Source organism: Salmo salar, chromosome ssa13, assembly GCF_905237065.1.
Source record: "Salmo salar chromosome ssa13, Ssal_v3.1, whole genome shotgun sequence".
In the NCBI taxonomy this organism is placed as follows: Eukaryota; Metazoa; Chordata; class Actinopteri; order Salmoniformes; family Salmonidae; genus Salmo; species Salmo salar.
This window is the reverse complement of record NC_059454.1, coordinates 49,513,488-49,526,713: the sequence shown is the minus strand read 5'-3', so window position 1 is coordinate 49,526,713 and position 13,226 is coordinate 49,513,488. Positions and strand designations below refer to the sequence as shown.

At 41.2% G+C, this 13,226-nt stretch overlaps 1 protein-coding gene across 5 annotated transcripts in view; it reads right to left on the bottom strand.

The window, feature by feature from the left end:
- LOC123726227 (multiple epidermal growth factor-like domains protein 6) overlaps positions 1–13,226 on the bottom strand; it is a 134,256-nt gene that overhangs the window by 64,277 nt on the left and 56,753 nt on the right. For all 5 annotated transcript variants that reach the window (XM_045693368.1, XM_045693372.1, XM_045693371.1 and 2 more), the window contains 2 exons: positions 7,661–7,786; positions 4,740–4,871 (listed from right to left, as the gene is read on the bottom strand). In XM_045693368.1, the coding sequence (XP_045549324.1) occupies positions 4,740–4,871; positions 7,661–7,786 (258 nt within the window). The remainder of the gene's footprint in view (positions 1–4,739; positions 4,872–7,660; positions 7,787–13,226) is intronic.

Below are 13,226 nucleotides of genomic sequence, written 5' to 3'. Positions count from 1 at the left end.
TAAAGGCACAGTCAACTTAGTGTATGTAAACTTCTGACTCACTGGAATTGTGATTCAGTGAATGTTAACCTGTTGGGTCTAGGGGGGCAGCATTTGCACGTCTGGATAAAAAAAAATGTACCCGATTTAATCTGGTTACTAATCCTACCCAGTAACTACAATATGCATATACTTATTATATATGGATAGAAACCACTCTAAAGTTTCCAAAACTGTTTGAATGGTGTCTGTGAGTATAACAGAACTCATTTGGCAGGCAAAACCCTGAGACATTTTCTGACAGGAAGTGGATACCTGATGTGTTGTATTGACTTTAAACCTATCCCATTGAAAAACACAGGGGTTTAGGAATATTTTGGCACTTCCTATTGCTTCCACTAGATGTCACCAGCCTTTACAAAGTGTTTTGAGTCTTCTGGAGGGAGATCTGACCGAACAAGAGCCATGGAACGTTGATGTCCCATTAGACACCTGGCGCGCTAGTTCATGTTGGGTACCCTCGTTCCAATACGTTATAAAGAGTATGCATTCGTCCACCTTGAATATTATTCATGTTCTGGTTAAAAAGGCCCTAATGATTTATGCTATACAACGTTTGACATGTTTGAACGAACGGAAATATATTTTTTCCCCTCGTTCATGACGAGAGTCCGGCTGGCTTACATCATGTGCTAACGAGACGGAGATTTTTGGACATAAATGATGAGCTTTTTTGAACAAAACTACATTCGTTATGGACCTGTGATACCTGGAAGTGACATCTGATGAAGAGAATCAAAGGTAATGGATTATTTACATAGTATTTTCGATTTTAGATCTCCCCAACATGACGTCTAGTCTGTATCGCAACGCGTATTTTTCTAGGCGCAGTGCTCAGATTATTGCAAAGTGTGATTTCCCAGTAAGGTTATTTTTAAATCTGGCAAGTTGATTGCGTTCAAAAGATGTAAATCTATAATTCTTTAAATGACAATATAATATTTTACCAATGTTTTCTAATTTTAATTATTTAATTTGTGACGCTGACTTGACTGCCGGTTATTGGAGGAAACGATTTCCTCAACATCAATGCCATAGTAAAACGCTGTTTTTGATATAAATATGAACTTGATAGAACTAAAAATGCATGCATTGTCTAACATAATGTCCTAGGAGTGTCATCTGATGGAGATTGTAAAGGTTAGTGCATCATTTTAGCTGGTTTTATGGTTTTGGTGACCCTGTCTTTGACTTGACAAAACATTACACACAACTCTTGTAAATGTACTGTCCTAACATACTCTAAATTTATGCTTTCGCCGTAAAACCTTTTTGAAATCGTAAAACGTGGTTAGATTAAGGAGATGTTTATCTTTCAAATGGTGTAACATAGTTGTATTTTTGAAAAATTAGAATTTTGACATTTATTTGGATTCAAATTTGCCGCTCTTGAAATGCACCTGCTGTTGATGGAGTGCACCACGGGTGGCACGCTAGCGTCCCACCTAGCCCCAAGAGGTTAAGTGAAATAATCTGTAAACAATTGTTGGAAAAATTACTTGTGTCATGCACAAAGTAGATGTCCTAACCGACTTGCCAAAACTATAGTTTGTTAACAAGAAATGTGTGTAGTGGTTGAAAAACGAGTTTTAAGGAAACCCAACCTAAGTGTATGTACACTTCCGACTTCAACTCTAAGTATTCAGACCCCGTACTCTGTACTTTATTGAAGCACCTTTGGCAGCGATTACAGCCTCAAGTCTTCTTGATTATGACACTACAAACTTGACACACCTGCATTTGGGGAGTTTCTCCAATTCTTCCCTGCAGATCCTCTCGAGCTCTGTCAGATTGGATGGGGAGCGTTGTTGCACAGCTATTTTCAGGTCTCTCCAGAGATGTTCGATCAGGTTCAAGTCCGAGCTCTGGCAGTGCCACTCAAGGACATTCAGAGACTTGTCCCGAAGCCACTCCTGCGTTGTCTTAGCTGTGTGCTTAGGGTCGTTTTCCTGTTAGAAGGTGAACCTTCGCCCGAGTCTGAGGTCCTGAGTGGTCTGTAGCAGGTTTTCATTAACCTCTTGGGGCTAGGTGGGACGCTAGCGTGCCACCCGTGGTGCACTCCATCAACAGCAGGTGCATTTCAAGAGCGGCAAATTTGAATCCAAATAAATGTCAAAATTCAAATTTTTCAAAAATACAACTATGTTACACCATTTGAAAGATAAACATCTCCTTAATCTAACCACGTTTTACGATTTCAAAAAGGTTTTACGGCGAAAGCATAAATTTAGAGTATGTTAGGACAGTACATTTACAAGAGTTGTGTGTAATGTTTTGTCAAGTCAAAGACAGGGTCACCAAAACCATAAAACCAGCTAAAATGATGCACTAACCTTTTACAATCTCCATCAGATGACACTCCTAGGACATTATGTTAGACAATGCATGCATTTTTAGTTCTATCAAGTTGATATTTATATACAAAAACAGCGTTTTACTATGGCATTGATGTTGAGGAAATCGTTTCCCTCAATAACCGGCAGTCAAGTCAGCGTCACAAATTAAATAATTAAAATTAGAAAACATTGGTAAAATATTATATTGTCATTTAAAGAATTATAGATTTACATCTTTTGAACGCAATCAACTTGCCAGATTTAAAAATAACCTTACTGGGAAATCACACTTTGCAATAATCTGAGCACTGTGCCCAGAAAAATACGCGTTGCGATACAGACTAGACGTCATGTTGGGGAGATCTAAAATCGAAAATACTATGTAAATAATCCATTACCTTTGATTCTCTTCATCAGATGTCACTTCCAGGTATCACAGGTCCATAACGAATGTAGTTTTGTTCAAAAAAGCTCATCATTTATGTCCAAAAATCTCCGTCTCGTTAGCACATGATGTAAGCCAGCCGGACTTCTCGTCATGAACGAGGGGAAAAAATATATTTCCGTTCGTTCAAACATGTCAAACGTTGTATAGCATAAATCATTAGGGCCTTTTTTAACCAGAACATGAATAATATTCAAGGTGGACGAATGCATAGTCTTTTATAACGTATTGGAACGAGGGTACCCAACATGAAGTAGCGCGCCAGGTGTCTAATGGGACATCACCGTTCCATGGCTCTTGTTCGGTCAGATCTCCCTCCAGAAGACTCAAAACACTTTGTAAAGGCTGGTGACATCTAGTGGAAGCAATAGGAAGTGCCAAAATATTCCTAAACCCCTGTGTTTTTCAATGGGATAGGTTTAAAGTCAATACAACACATCAGGTATCCACTTCCTGTCAGAAAATGTCTCAGGGTTTTGCCTGCCAAATGAGTTCTGTTATACTCACAGACACCATTCAAACAGTTTTGGAAACTTTAGAGTGTTTTCTATCCATATATAATAAGTATATGCATATTCTAGTTACTGGGTAGGATTAGTAACCAGATTAAATCGGGTACATTTTTTTTTATCCAGACGTGCAAATGCTGCCCCCTAGACCCAACAGGTTAAGGATCTCTCTGTACTTTGCTCCGTTCATCTTTGCCTCGATCTTGACTAGCCTCCCAGTCAATGCCGCTGAAAAACATCCTCACAGCATGATACTGCCACCACCATGCTTCACCATAGGGATGGTCCCAGGTTTCCTCCAGACGTGACTCTTGGCATTCAGGCCAAAGAGTTCAGTCTTGGTTTCATCATACCAGAGATTATGTGCCTTTACTGAGGAGTGGCTTCCATCTGGCCACTCTACCATAAAGGCCTGATTTGGGGAGTGCTGCAGAGATGGTTGTCCTTCTGGAAGGTTCTCCCTTCTCCACAGAGGAACTCTAGAGCTCTGTCAGAGTGACCATCGGGTTCTTTGTCACCTCCCTGACCAAGGCCCTTCTCCCCCCGATTGCTCAGTTTGGGCGGGCGGCCAGCTCTAGGAAGAGTCTTGGTGGTTCCAAACTTCTTCCATTTAAGAATGATGGAGACCACTGTGTTCTTGGGGACCTTCAATGCTGCAGACATTTTTTGGTACCCTTCCCCAGATCTGTGCCTCGACACAATCATGTCTCAGAACTCTACGGACAATTCCTTTGACCTCATGACTTGCTCTGACATGCATTGTCAACTGTGTGACCTTATATAGACATGTGTGTGGCATTCAAAATCATCTCCAATCAATTGAATTTACCACAGGTGGACTCCAAATCAAGTTGCAGAAACATCTTAAGAATGATCAATGGAAACAGGATGCTCAATTTCGAGTCTCATTGCAAAGGGTCTGAATAGTTATGTAAATAAGGTATTTCTGTTTTAATAAATGTGCTAAAATTTCTAAAAACCTGTTTTCACTTTGTCATTATGGGGTATTGTGTGTAGATTGCTGAGGATTTTTATTTATTTAATCCATTTTAGAATAAGGCTGAAACGTAACAAAACGGGGGACAATTCAAGGGATCAGAATACTTTCCGAAGGCACTGTAAGTTCTCAAAACATGTTAGCACACCATTTAGAACATTGAAAACAAGCTATAGGCTAAGAAATACCTTGAGCACAGATACAGCTGACTAACTTAACTACTTAGCAAAAAATATTTATATTTTTGTTATATTATTTATTTATTTTTACTAATTGATACTTGGTCACAGTGTCAATATTAAATTATCAAAAATTCTATTGCGATACTCCACTGTATACATTTTTCCCCCACCCCTACAATTATACTAAGTCTGAGGAGTGGTAACTAGTGTGTGTGTGCGCGTGTCTCTCACCACTCTGACAAAGGGTGCCCATGTATCCAGGTTGGCAGCGGCACGTTCCATTGTGTTTGTCACACACTCCCCTGTTCTGACAGTGAGGACAGGAGCCTGAGCAGCCCACACCCCATCGACCCTCCTCACACTCTAACAAACAAACAGACAGAGAGAGAGAGAGCGAGAGAGAAAAAGTGTGAGAGAGAGAAAGACTCCAAAGACTACAAGGTGTATTAATTGTTCTATTCTCCATCTCATTAATATTATTAAGCATTATTATTCTGAGTTCCATGGTGAAAGAATGAACAGAGTAGTGTTTCTCATGTCTTCTATGAAAATCAAATTTGATAAAGTGCTGTTTTAAAATATGTATAACTCGCAGTGGCGATTCTAGCATCTAAATGTTGTTGGGGCAAAACAAATATTTTTGTGGGGAATGCATGCCAGTAAAGCCATTACACTACACAACACTAAACAATACATTAATTGCACTATAATGGTGACAAACGGTGGCCACAAACTGTTAGGGCCTACATAAAGCTGTCCCAACAGCCGAGTCCCAACACCTTACCACTGCTACACCTGGCCATCAGCGGAGCCTTGTCTGGCAGCGAAACAGTTCATTCAGCCTCATTTACTGCCTTTAAAAAAAACATAGCTGATATGGCTGACTTGCTTAAAAAAATGTGGTTTCTTCTGACAATTGAGATGTACAAAATATGGCATAAGGGGCGACAAGCGGACAAGAGTCAATGCGTAATTTTGTTTAAGACATTAATGAGCGAGCTAGGACGGACGTACTGTAGTCAATGTAACTATTTGTTCAGCACTTTTGAAATGTACAGCGACAGAATTCAGAACATGGGCCGTTCATACAGTGTTCTCCCTGTACACCAAGTCAGAATTGTAGGATAAATAAAGGGGCATACAAGCAGACAATGAAAGCGCTTACAATATTTTATAATTATATTTCTCTAAAACAGGTTATAGGCTACATGTGCACCACCAAGTCAGAACAGTAGGTGAAATTAAGAGGGGAAAATATACCAAATTATTAGGGTGAGAAACATGGGCTCCTAACAGCATACTATACAGCATACACTTAGTATTACTTTCTTAGCTACAGTTTACATATCTCCCTGGCATATTACATCATTTATGCAGCAGCATACAATACATTTTTGGATTCACCTTGTTGTGCTGTGCTCACTTGAACAGGAAGGTGGCGCGACGGTCCTTCGTGGGCAAATTTTGTCATCAAACTTTGTCATCAATCTGGCATTCTCTGGATTTATGGTGCTTTCAAGACAACTGGAAACTCAGGAAAAAAAAACTAATCATGATGACGTCAGTGATCTTCAGGTTGCAGCTCTAGAATGAGGCCCGAGTTCCCGACTTACAATTCCGAGTTGGATGACCGTTCAAAACGTGTTTTCCCAGTCGGAGCTCGTTTTTTTCCCCCTGAGTTCCCAGTTGTCTTGAACTCACTAAAGTCAGATTTCCCAGTTCCGAGTTAAGTGGCTTTGAGCACGGCAGAAATCATGCTTGATTGACAATGTTAAATGTTTATCATTTTAAGCTTGGAAAAGCGACTCTTAAACCCAGTCTTGGGACCACATAGCCAATCCACTGAATAGCAGGCTAGTGATTGCTTTGCAATGCTTGCAGTTAGCCACTAATTCCTTCGAAATGACTCATTGCTGAATTTGCGATTTCCAACTTGTTCAATGTTTTGTCCAATGGCCGATGAGCACTAATACGTTTTATCTATAATTTCTCTTCATTATTTCTCTTCATATGACAAGGATTAAAAAGCATTTGCCAGTAGAATGTGAACTTGATGATGATGACTGCTAGCTTGCTAGCTAAGAGTTTGAAAGTATGATGTTGACATGATCAGTCCAATCAAAGCTACTGTAGATATAACGCCATTTGACGTAATTGTATCTGTGGCCAATGACTTCTAATGTAACTCTATGGCAGCACCCAAGGGGGCTTGAATTTTGGTGGGTTGCCGCTGATAACTCTCTACAGAGGGTTTTTCTGACAACAAATACTCTTGATCTGTCTCTCTCTCTCTTTCTCTCTCCCTCACTCTCCATCTCTCACATGTGTACTGTAATGGGTGCACAAGCCTTTTTTTGTTAACATTGTTTTTATGGGTGCATATTGTGACACAACTCTTCCTGCGAAACAGTGAATGAAGGGATGCTCCAATGCTTTAGCTGCCCCATCATTTTCCGTGCCGTTTTGGTTCAAGTTGACCTCAGCCAGAGGTGAACAAGGTTGTGTAAAGACACTCGATGCATCCCAAAACCGGCGGACTCAGTTCCATCTCCTCCTCCAAGGAGCTCGTATTCACAACAATGTCCAAGAGAAGCTCAAACGGACCCGAATGAAAGACATCAGAGATGGAATCACAACATGTTTTTTTGTATTGTTTTACTATGGTTAGCCGTTGGAGAGAGATGTGCGGTCACATTGTTGAATGTAACACACATACTGCTGCATCTCTGGCCAGCCCATCCCATGTTGATTTGAAGAGGGCTTTTAAAGAGGGCCGACCATGGCCGATATTGCTGCACAGGGATATTTCCATGCCGGTATGCCAGGATATTCCTATTGGATTTGTCATTATGCCTGGGCCAGCCAGATGAGGATGGGCTCCGGTTCTAGGAGTACTGGTTCTTCTATCTAGTTTTCCTTTTTTTTCAAACACCTTGGAGGTTGAGGTTTTCTGTGACAGCTCTATGTTGTGCACTGTTGATACTCTATATTCCTAGTGCCTGACAAATGTCCTTGGATGTTTGTGTAGTACACATACGAGAAAAGGCAGCAATATAACAAATATTTTGGATTCAGTGATTGGAAACCACTCCACCAACCATCCCTGTTACTCTTCCCCACTGCCCTATTAGCATGTTGCCCCCCGTCCTTACCAGTCTCACAGTGCTGTCCAGTCACACCGTCAAGACAGTGGCACTGTCCAGTCACCTTGTCACATGGCGCGCCAGAGCAGTGGCACAATTGGTTACATCCAGCCCCGTAGCGCCCCTTCAGGCAGTCTGTAAGAGAGGACACACACACACAGACATTCATGATTCATTGACAGATAGTATGATGATATACAGATGAAAAATACACTAAAGTATTTATGCTTACACAACTGTTTGGCTACCCTCAATTGAACTAATTTGGATGAATATGTTTCGATTGGATTGACATGTAGGAAATATGTGTGGATGTGTGTTGGACACCATCTGCTTATCCTGCATCAGTTTCTCTTGAAAGGTGGATCTATCTAGCACAGCATGTCCAGAAACTCCCCATTTGCTACAGGTGTAGGATCTTAATTTGACCCGTTTCTCACAGCAGGAAATAATCCTGCCACAACAGGAAATGTGAATTATTTTGTGGATTATAATTATGGAGCAGCTGCTGTACCCAATTTTATGGAAACCCGATTTGCCGTGGTTAAAGATACTGAGATTTCTGCACATGTGCAGGATTTTATTTTACATAGCTGCTGCCCACTCCACTGCCTTCGTAGCTGCTGCTCAGTGCTCTGCTGCCGCACTCCCCTCCTTGATCGGAAGTGAATGCCTTTGTCTGGTGTAGCCTATAAACTCCATGTTGTACACAAAGGACATGGTTGACATGTTCAAACTACCGTAAATTCCGGACTACAAGCCGCAACTTTTTTCCCACGCTTTGAACCTCGCGGCTTAAATAATGACGCGGCTAATATATGGATTTTTCCTGCTTTCAAATTTTTTTTCTCCAAAAAAACATTCTGTGACGTGCTCAGTTTTTTGGCGGCATGAACCTTTCATTAGATCAATGAAATTGCCGAACGGTAGTCATTTTGTCACCCTCATCATGGCAAAGACACGGAGAAATGCATATGATGCAGCTTTGAAGTTGAAGGCGATTGATCTAGCTGTTGGAAAAGGAAATAGAGCTGCTGCACGGGAGCTTGGTCTTAATGAGTCGATGATAAGACGTTGGAAACAGCAGCGTGAGGAATTGACTCAGTGCAAAAAGACAACTAAAGCTTTAGAAGCCCTTTTAAACCTCAAAAACAATTTAAGATCCTATATATGTAATGTTGATGTACATGGGAAACCAGCAATGTGCACTCTCTAGTAAAATTAATTGATGCGAGAGAGAGAGAGAGAGAGAGACAACGTGCGCTCACCACCCAACAATCACCCCAGAGCATCTGCACGACCACTCCCACCAGAGGAAGCAGACAGTAGGGATGTTTGCCAAGTCTCTAAAGGACGTGGCACTTGGTAGACAAACACCCCATGCCGCACTGGCCAGAGGACCACCCAGAGACCCCTACCAGACCACTGCACCACCAAGGAGCCCCAGGCCCCTTCAACGCCCCACCAGACCAAGCGCACCCCACAGGCCCCACCCACCACCAGAGCATCACCACTTCCATCGGCTTAGCCAGACTGGACTGGGCCCAGCCTACTACACCGCACCAGACCACCACCTCTACCAGACCAGAGAGGAAGCCCCACGGCCCAGACCTGGCCCCCCTCCACAGGCCCCAACAGCAGGACCAGCGCAGCTACGCGGAGGTCGTCAGAGGACAGGAGAACCCTGTAGGATTGAGTGAGATTAAACAGCTTCTCCAATACATCTGCACTACACACACACACACACACACACACACACACACACACACACACACACACACACACACACACACACACACACACACACACACACACACACACACAAAATCTAATTGATCCCCTCAAAATGGGTAAATATCACATTTGGTTAAAACTGAAAAAGAACTTGTACTGACAGAAAAATATGTGTTCCTTTGCGCAATATATATTCCCCCCTCAGAATTTCCATATTACTCAGAAGAGATTTTCCCCACCCTTGAGAAAGAGATGTGCCATTTCCAGGCCCAGGGAAATGTGCTCATCTGTAGGGACACAAATGTGCGCACAGGAACACTACCTGATCTAACGACCACACGAGGGGACAGCTTTATTACAGGCCATACTGTTTCTAACTGCCTTAATCTCCCCCATAGAAACAACAGTGACAGCACCATCAACAAAAACAGAAGGGATCTGTTGCAGCTCTGTAGAAGCCTGGGTCTGTACTTTGTCAATGGTAGTTTACGGGGGGACTCTCTGGGGAGATTCAGCTATTGCTCACCTCTTGGCCACAGCACAGTAGACTATATGATTACAGACATTGACCCTTTCTCTCTCAGCTCATTCACTGTCATGCCACTAACACCTCTGTTTGATCACATCCAAATGACGTTGTTCCTCAAAAGAACAGACATGGAAACAACCACACATTCACAGCCCAGTAAGCTATACAACATCAGAAATTCATACAGATGGGCCCAAAACAGCACAGAAGAATACCAAAAAGCAACCTGTAACCAAAATATCCAAACACTCTTAGACAACTTTCTTTGATACCACATTCACTCATAGTAAATATGGCATCAATCTAGCAGTAAAAAACATCAGGCAAACGGCAAAAGAAGCACAACTGAAATTGATTCAATTTTTTTTTTTAAAGACCACAGATGACAAGTGGTTTGATGCAGATTGTAAAATTATAAGGAAAAAACTTAGAACACTATCCAACCAAAAGCACAGAAACCCAAATAATGGTGAATTACGCCTTCATTACTGTGATACTTTAAAACTCTATAAACGTACACTCAGAACCAAAAAAGCGCACAGTACAACAGCAAGCAGCTGACACTAATTGAGGAGTCCATAAACACAAACAACTTCTGGCAAAATTGGAAAAAAACAAAAAAATCAAAATGAGGAATTAGCGATTCAAAATGGTGACATATGGACAACCCATTTTAAAACACTCTACAACACCATTCAAATTGACACAAACACAGAACAATTCCAAATTCATGAGAAGTTGAATGGATTATAAAAAGCTATAAAGGACAATCAAAATCCATTGGACTCCCAATTACACACTAGGAGCTCTATAAGAAACTTCAGGCCCTCAAATTGAAAAAAGCATATGGACCTGATGGCATCTTAAATGAGATGCTCAAACTCACTAGTGCAAAATTTCAATTGGCTATATCAAAACTGTTTAATTTGATCCTGAGTGTAGGTTATTTCCCTGACATCTGGAATCAAGGACAATCTTTAAGAATGGAGACAAATTTGACCCTAACAATTACAGAGGCATTTGTGTAACCTGGGGAAGGTTTTCTGTAGTATTATAAATGTAAGCGTTCTAAACTTCCTTAATAAGCACAATGTCTTGAGTAAAAGCCAAATTGGATTTATACCAAAACATCACACGACTGATCATATTTACACCCTACACACCCTGATAGATAAACATGTCCACCAAAATAATACCAAAATATACACTTGCTTTATCGACTTCCACAAAGCATTTGATTCTATTTGCCAAACAGGACTGTTCTACAACGTTGTTGAAAGTGGTGTAGGAGCTAAAACATATGACATAATTAAATCAAATGTATACTGACAATACATGCAGCATTAAAATTGGCAAGAAAATAACAGAATTCTTTAACCAAGGCATTCGCCAGGGTTGCAATCTGAGCCCTGCACTCTTCAATATTTACATCAACGAATTGGCCACTATTTTAGAAAAATCCTCAGCCCCTGGTGTTAGTCTCCACAATTCAGAGGTTAAATGCCTACTCTTCGCAGATGACCTATACCTGCTGTCACCCACAGCACATGGCCTACAGCAGAGCCTGGACCTGCTAGAGCAGTACTGCCAGACCTGGGCCCCGGCAGTAAACCCCCAAAATATTAAAATAATGATTTTCCAGAGAAGTTCCAGATCTCAGGGAATTAGACCAAAGTTCTCAATTGGTACAAAATATATAGAGTACTGCACACACTACAATTACTTAGGTTTAAAAATAATCTCAACTGGACACCTTAATGAGGCAGTGAATGAACTGAGACAGAAAGCACGCAGGGCATTCTACGCCATTAAAAAACAATTTCAAATTGAAATACCTATTCAAATTTGGCTAAAACGAATTGAATGTGTCATTGAACCAATTACACTTTATGGCAGCGAGGTGTGGGGTCCACTGGCAAAATAATATTTCACCAAATGGGACAAACACCCCATTGAAACCCTGCATGTAGAGTTCTGTAAGATTCTTCTGCATGTCCAGAGGAAAACTACAAACAATGCATGCAGGGCAGAATTAGGCCAATATCCACTAATAATAAAAACTAAAAAAAGAGCAATTAAGTTTTAGAAACATGTAAAATACAGTGACCCCCTCTCATATCATTACCAAGCCCTGCAATGCCAAGAGCTGAGCAAAGAAAAGAGTCCCCTCATCCAGGTGGTCCTGGGGCTGAGTTCACAAACCTGTTCTACTAACACACTGAAGCCTTAGGACCAGAACATCCAATCAATCAGAATAAACCAAATTACAACACAATCAAAACAAAACTGCATTACTTATTGGGAAACACAAGCACAAGCAAAATGCAGTGCCATCTGGCCCTAAATTGACAGTACACCATGGCAAACTATTTGACCATGGTTACTGATCAAAACCTTTGAAAAACCTTGACAAAGTACAGGCTCAGTGAGCACAGCCTTGCCATTGAGAAGGGTAGACAGGAAAACATGGCTCCCTGTAGAGGAAAGGCTGTGCAACCACCGCACAACAGCAGAACCTGAGACAGAGCTGCATTTCCTGACAAAATGTAAAAAATATAAAACCATTAGAGAGTGTAATTTCCCCAAATTTGAAACCCTTATTCAAGGTTCTCTCTGATGAGAGTAGGCTACCCGTCCTGTTGGGGGAGGATGCAGAGAGCTGTGGGTTGGCAGCGCACTACATTGCTGCATGCCATAAGATGAGGGACAGTTTCTGACAGACCAATCAACCTGCACATGTCCTCTACTGTATGCTTATTGTTATTGTTCCAATGTATGGTTATTTTGACCCTTGGTTATTGTTGTTACTGTTGTCCCATTGACAATTTTGATTCTTGTGATTTTCATATTGTAAATATCCAAAGTAAGCTTTGGCAATATGTACATTGTTACATCATGCCAATAAAGCGAATTGAATTGGAGAAAGGGAGAGAAAAAAATAAAAAATCCCGGCATGATTCCCCAATGTTCCTAATTGAATGCAGATGCAAAGCTCTGGTCGCTTCATGGCTTCCAGATGACAAGCAACTCAACGCCAACTTTGTGTTTCAGTGAAACTATTCTGGTTATTTACGTCTTATGGACACACACACACATCCACACACATGCATAGCTATATACACAAGCAGACACGAACAGTAATATAGTTACTTAGGCAGTAAGTTCAACTCCCCACACACACACACTCTCATGGACTCAAGCATGCATGTATGGAAATGCACACACACACAAACACTTCTATCTCCCACAGAGTTTGAGTATATCCATCACACAATGACCATCTTGCTACGTCCAAAGCCAGACACAAAAGAT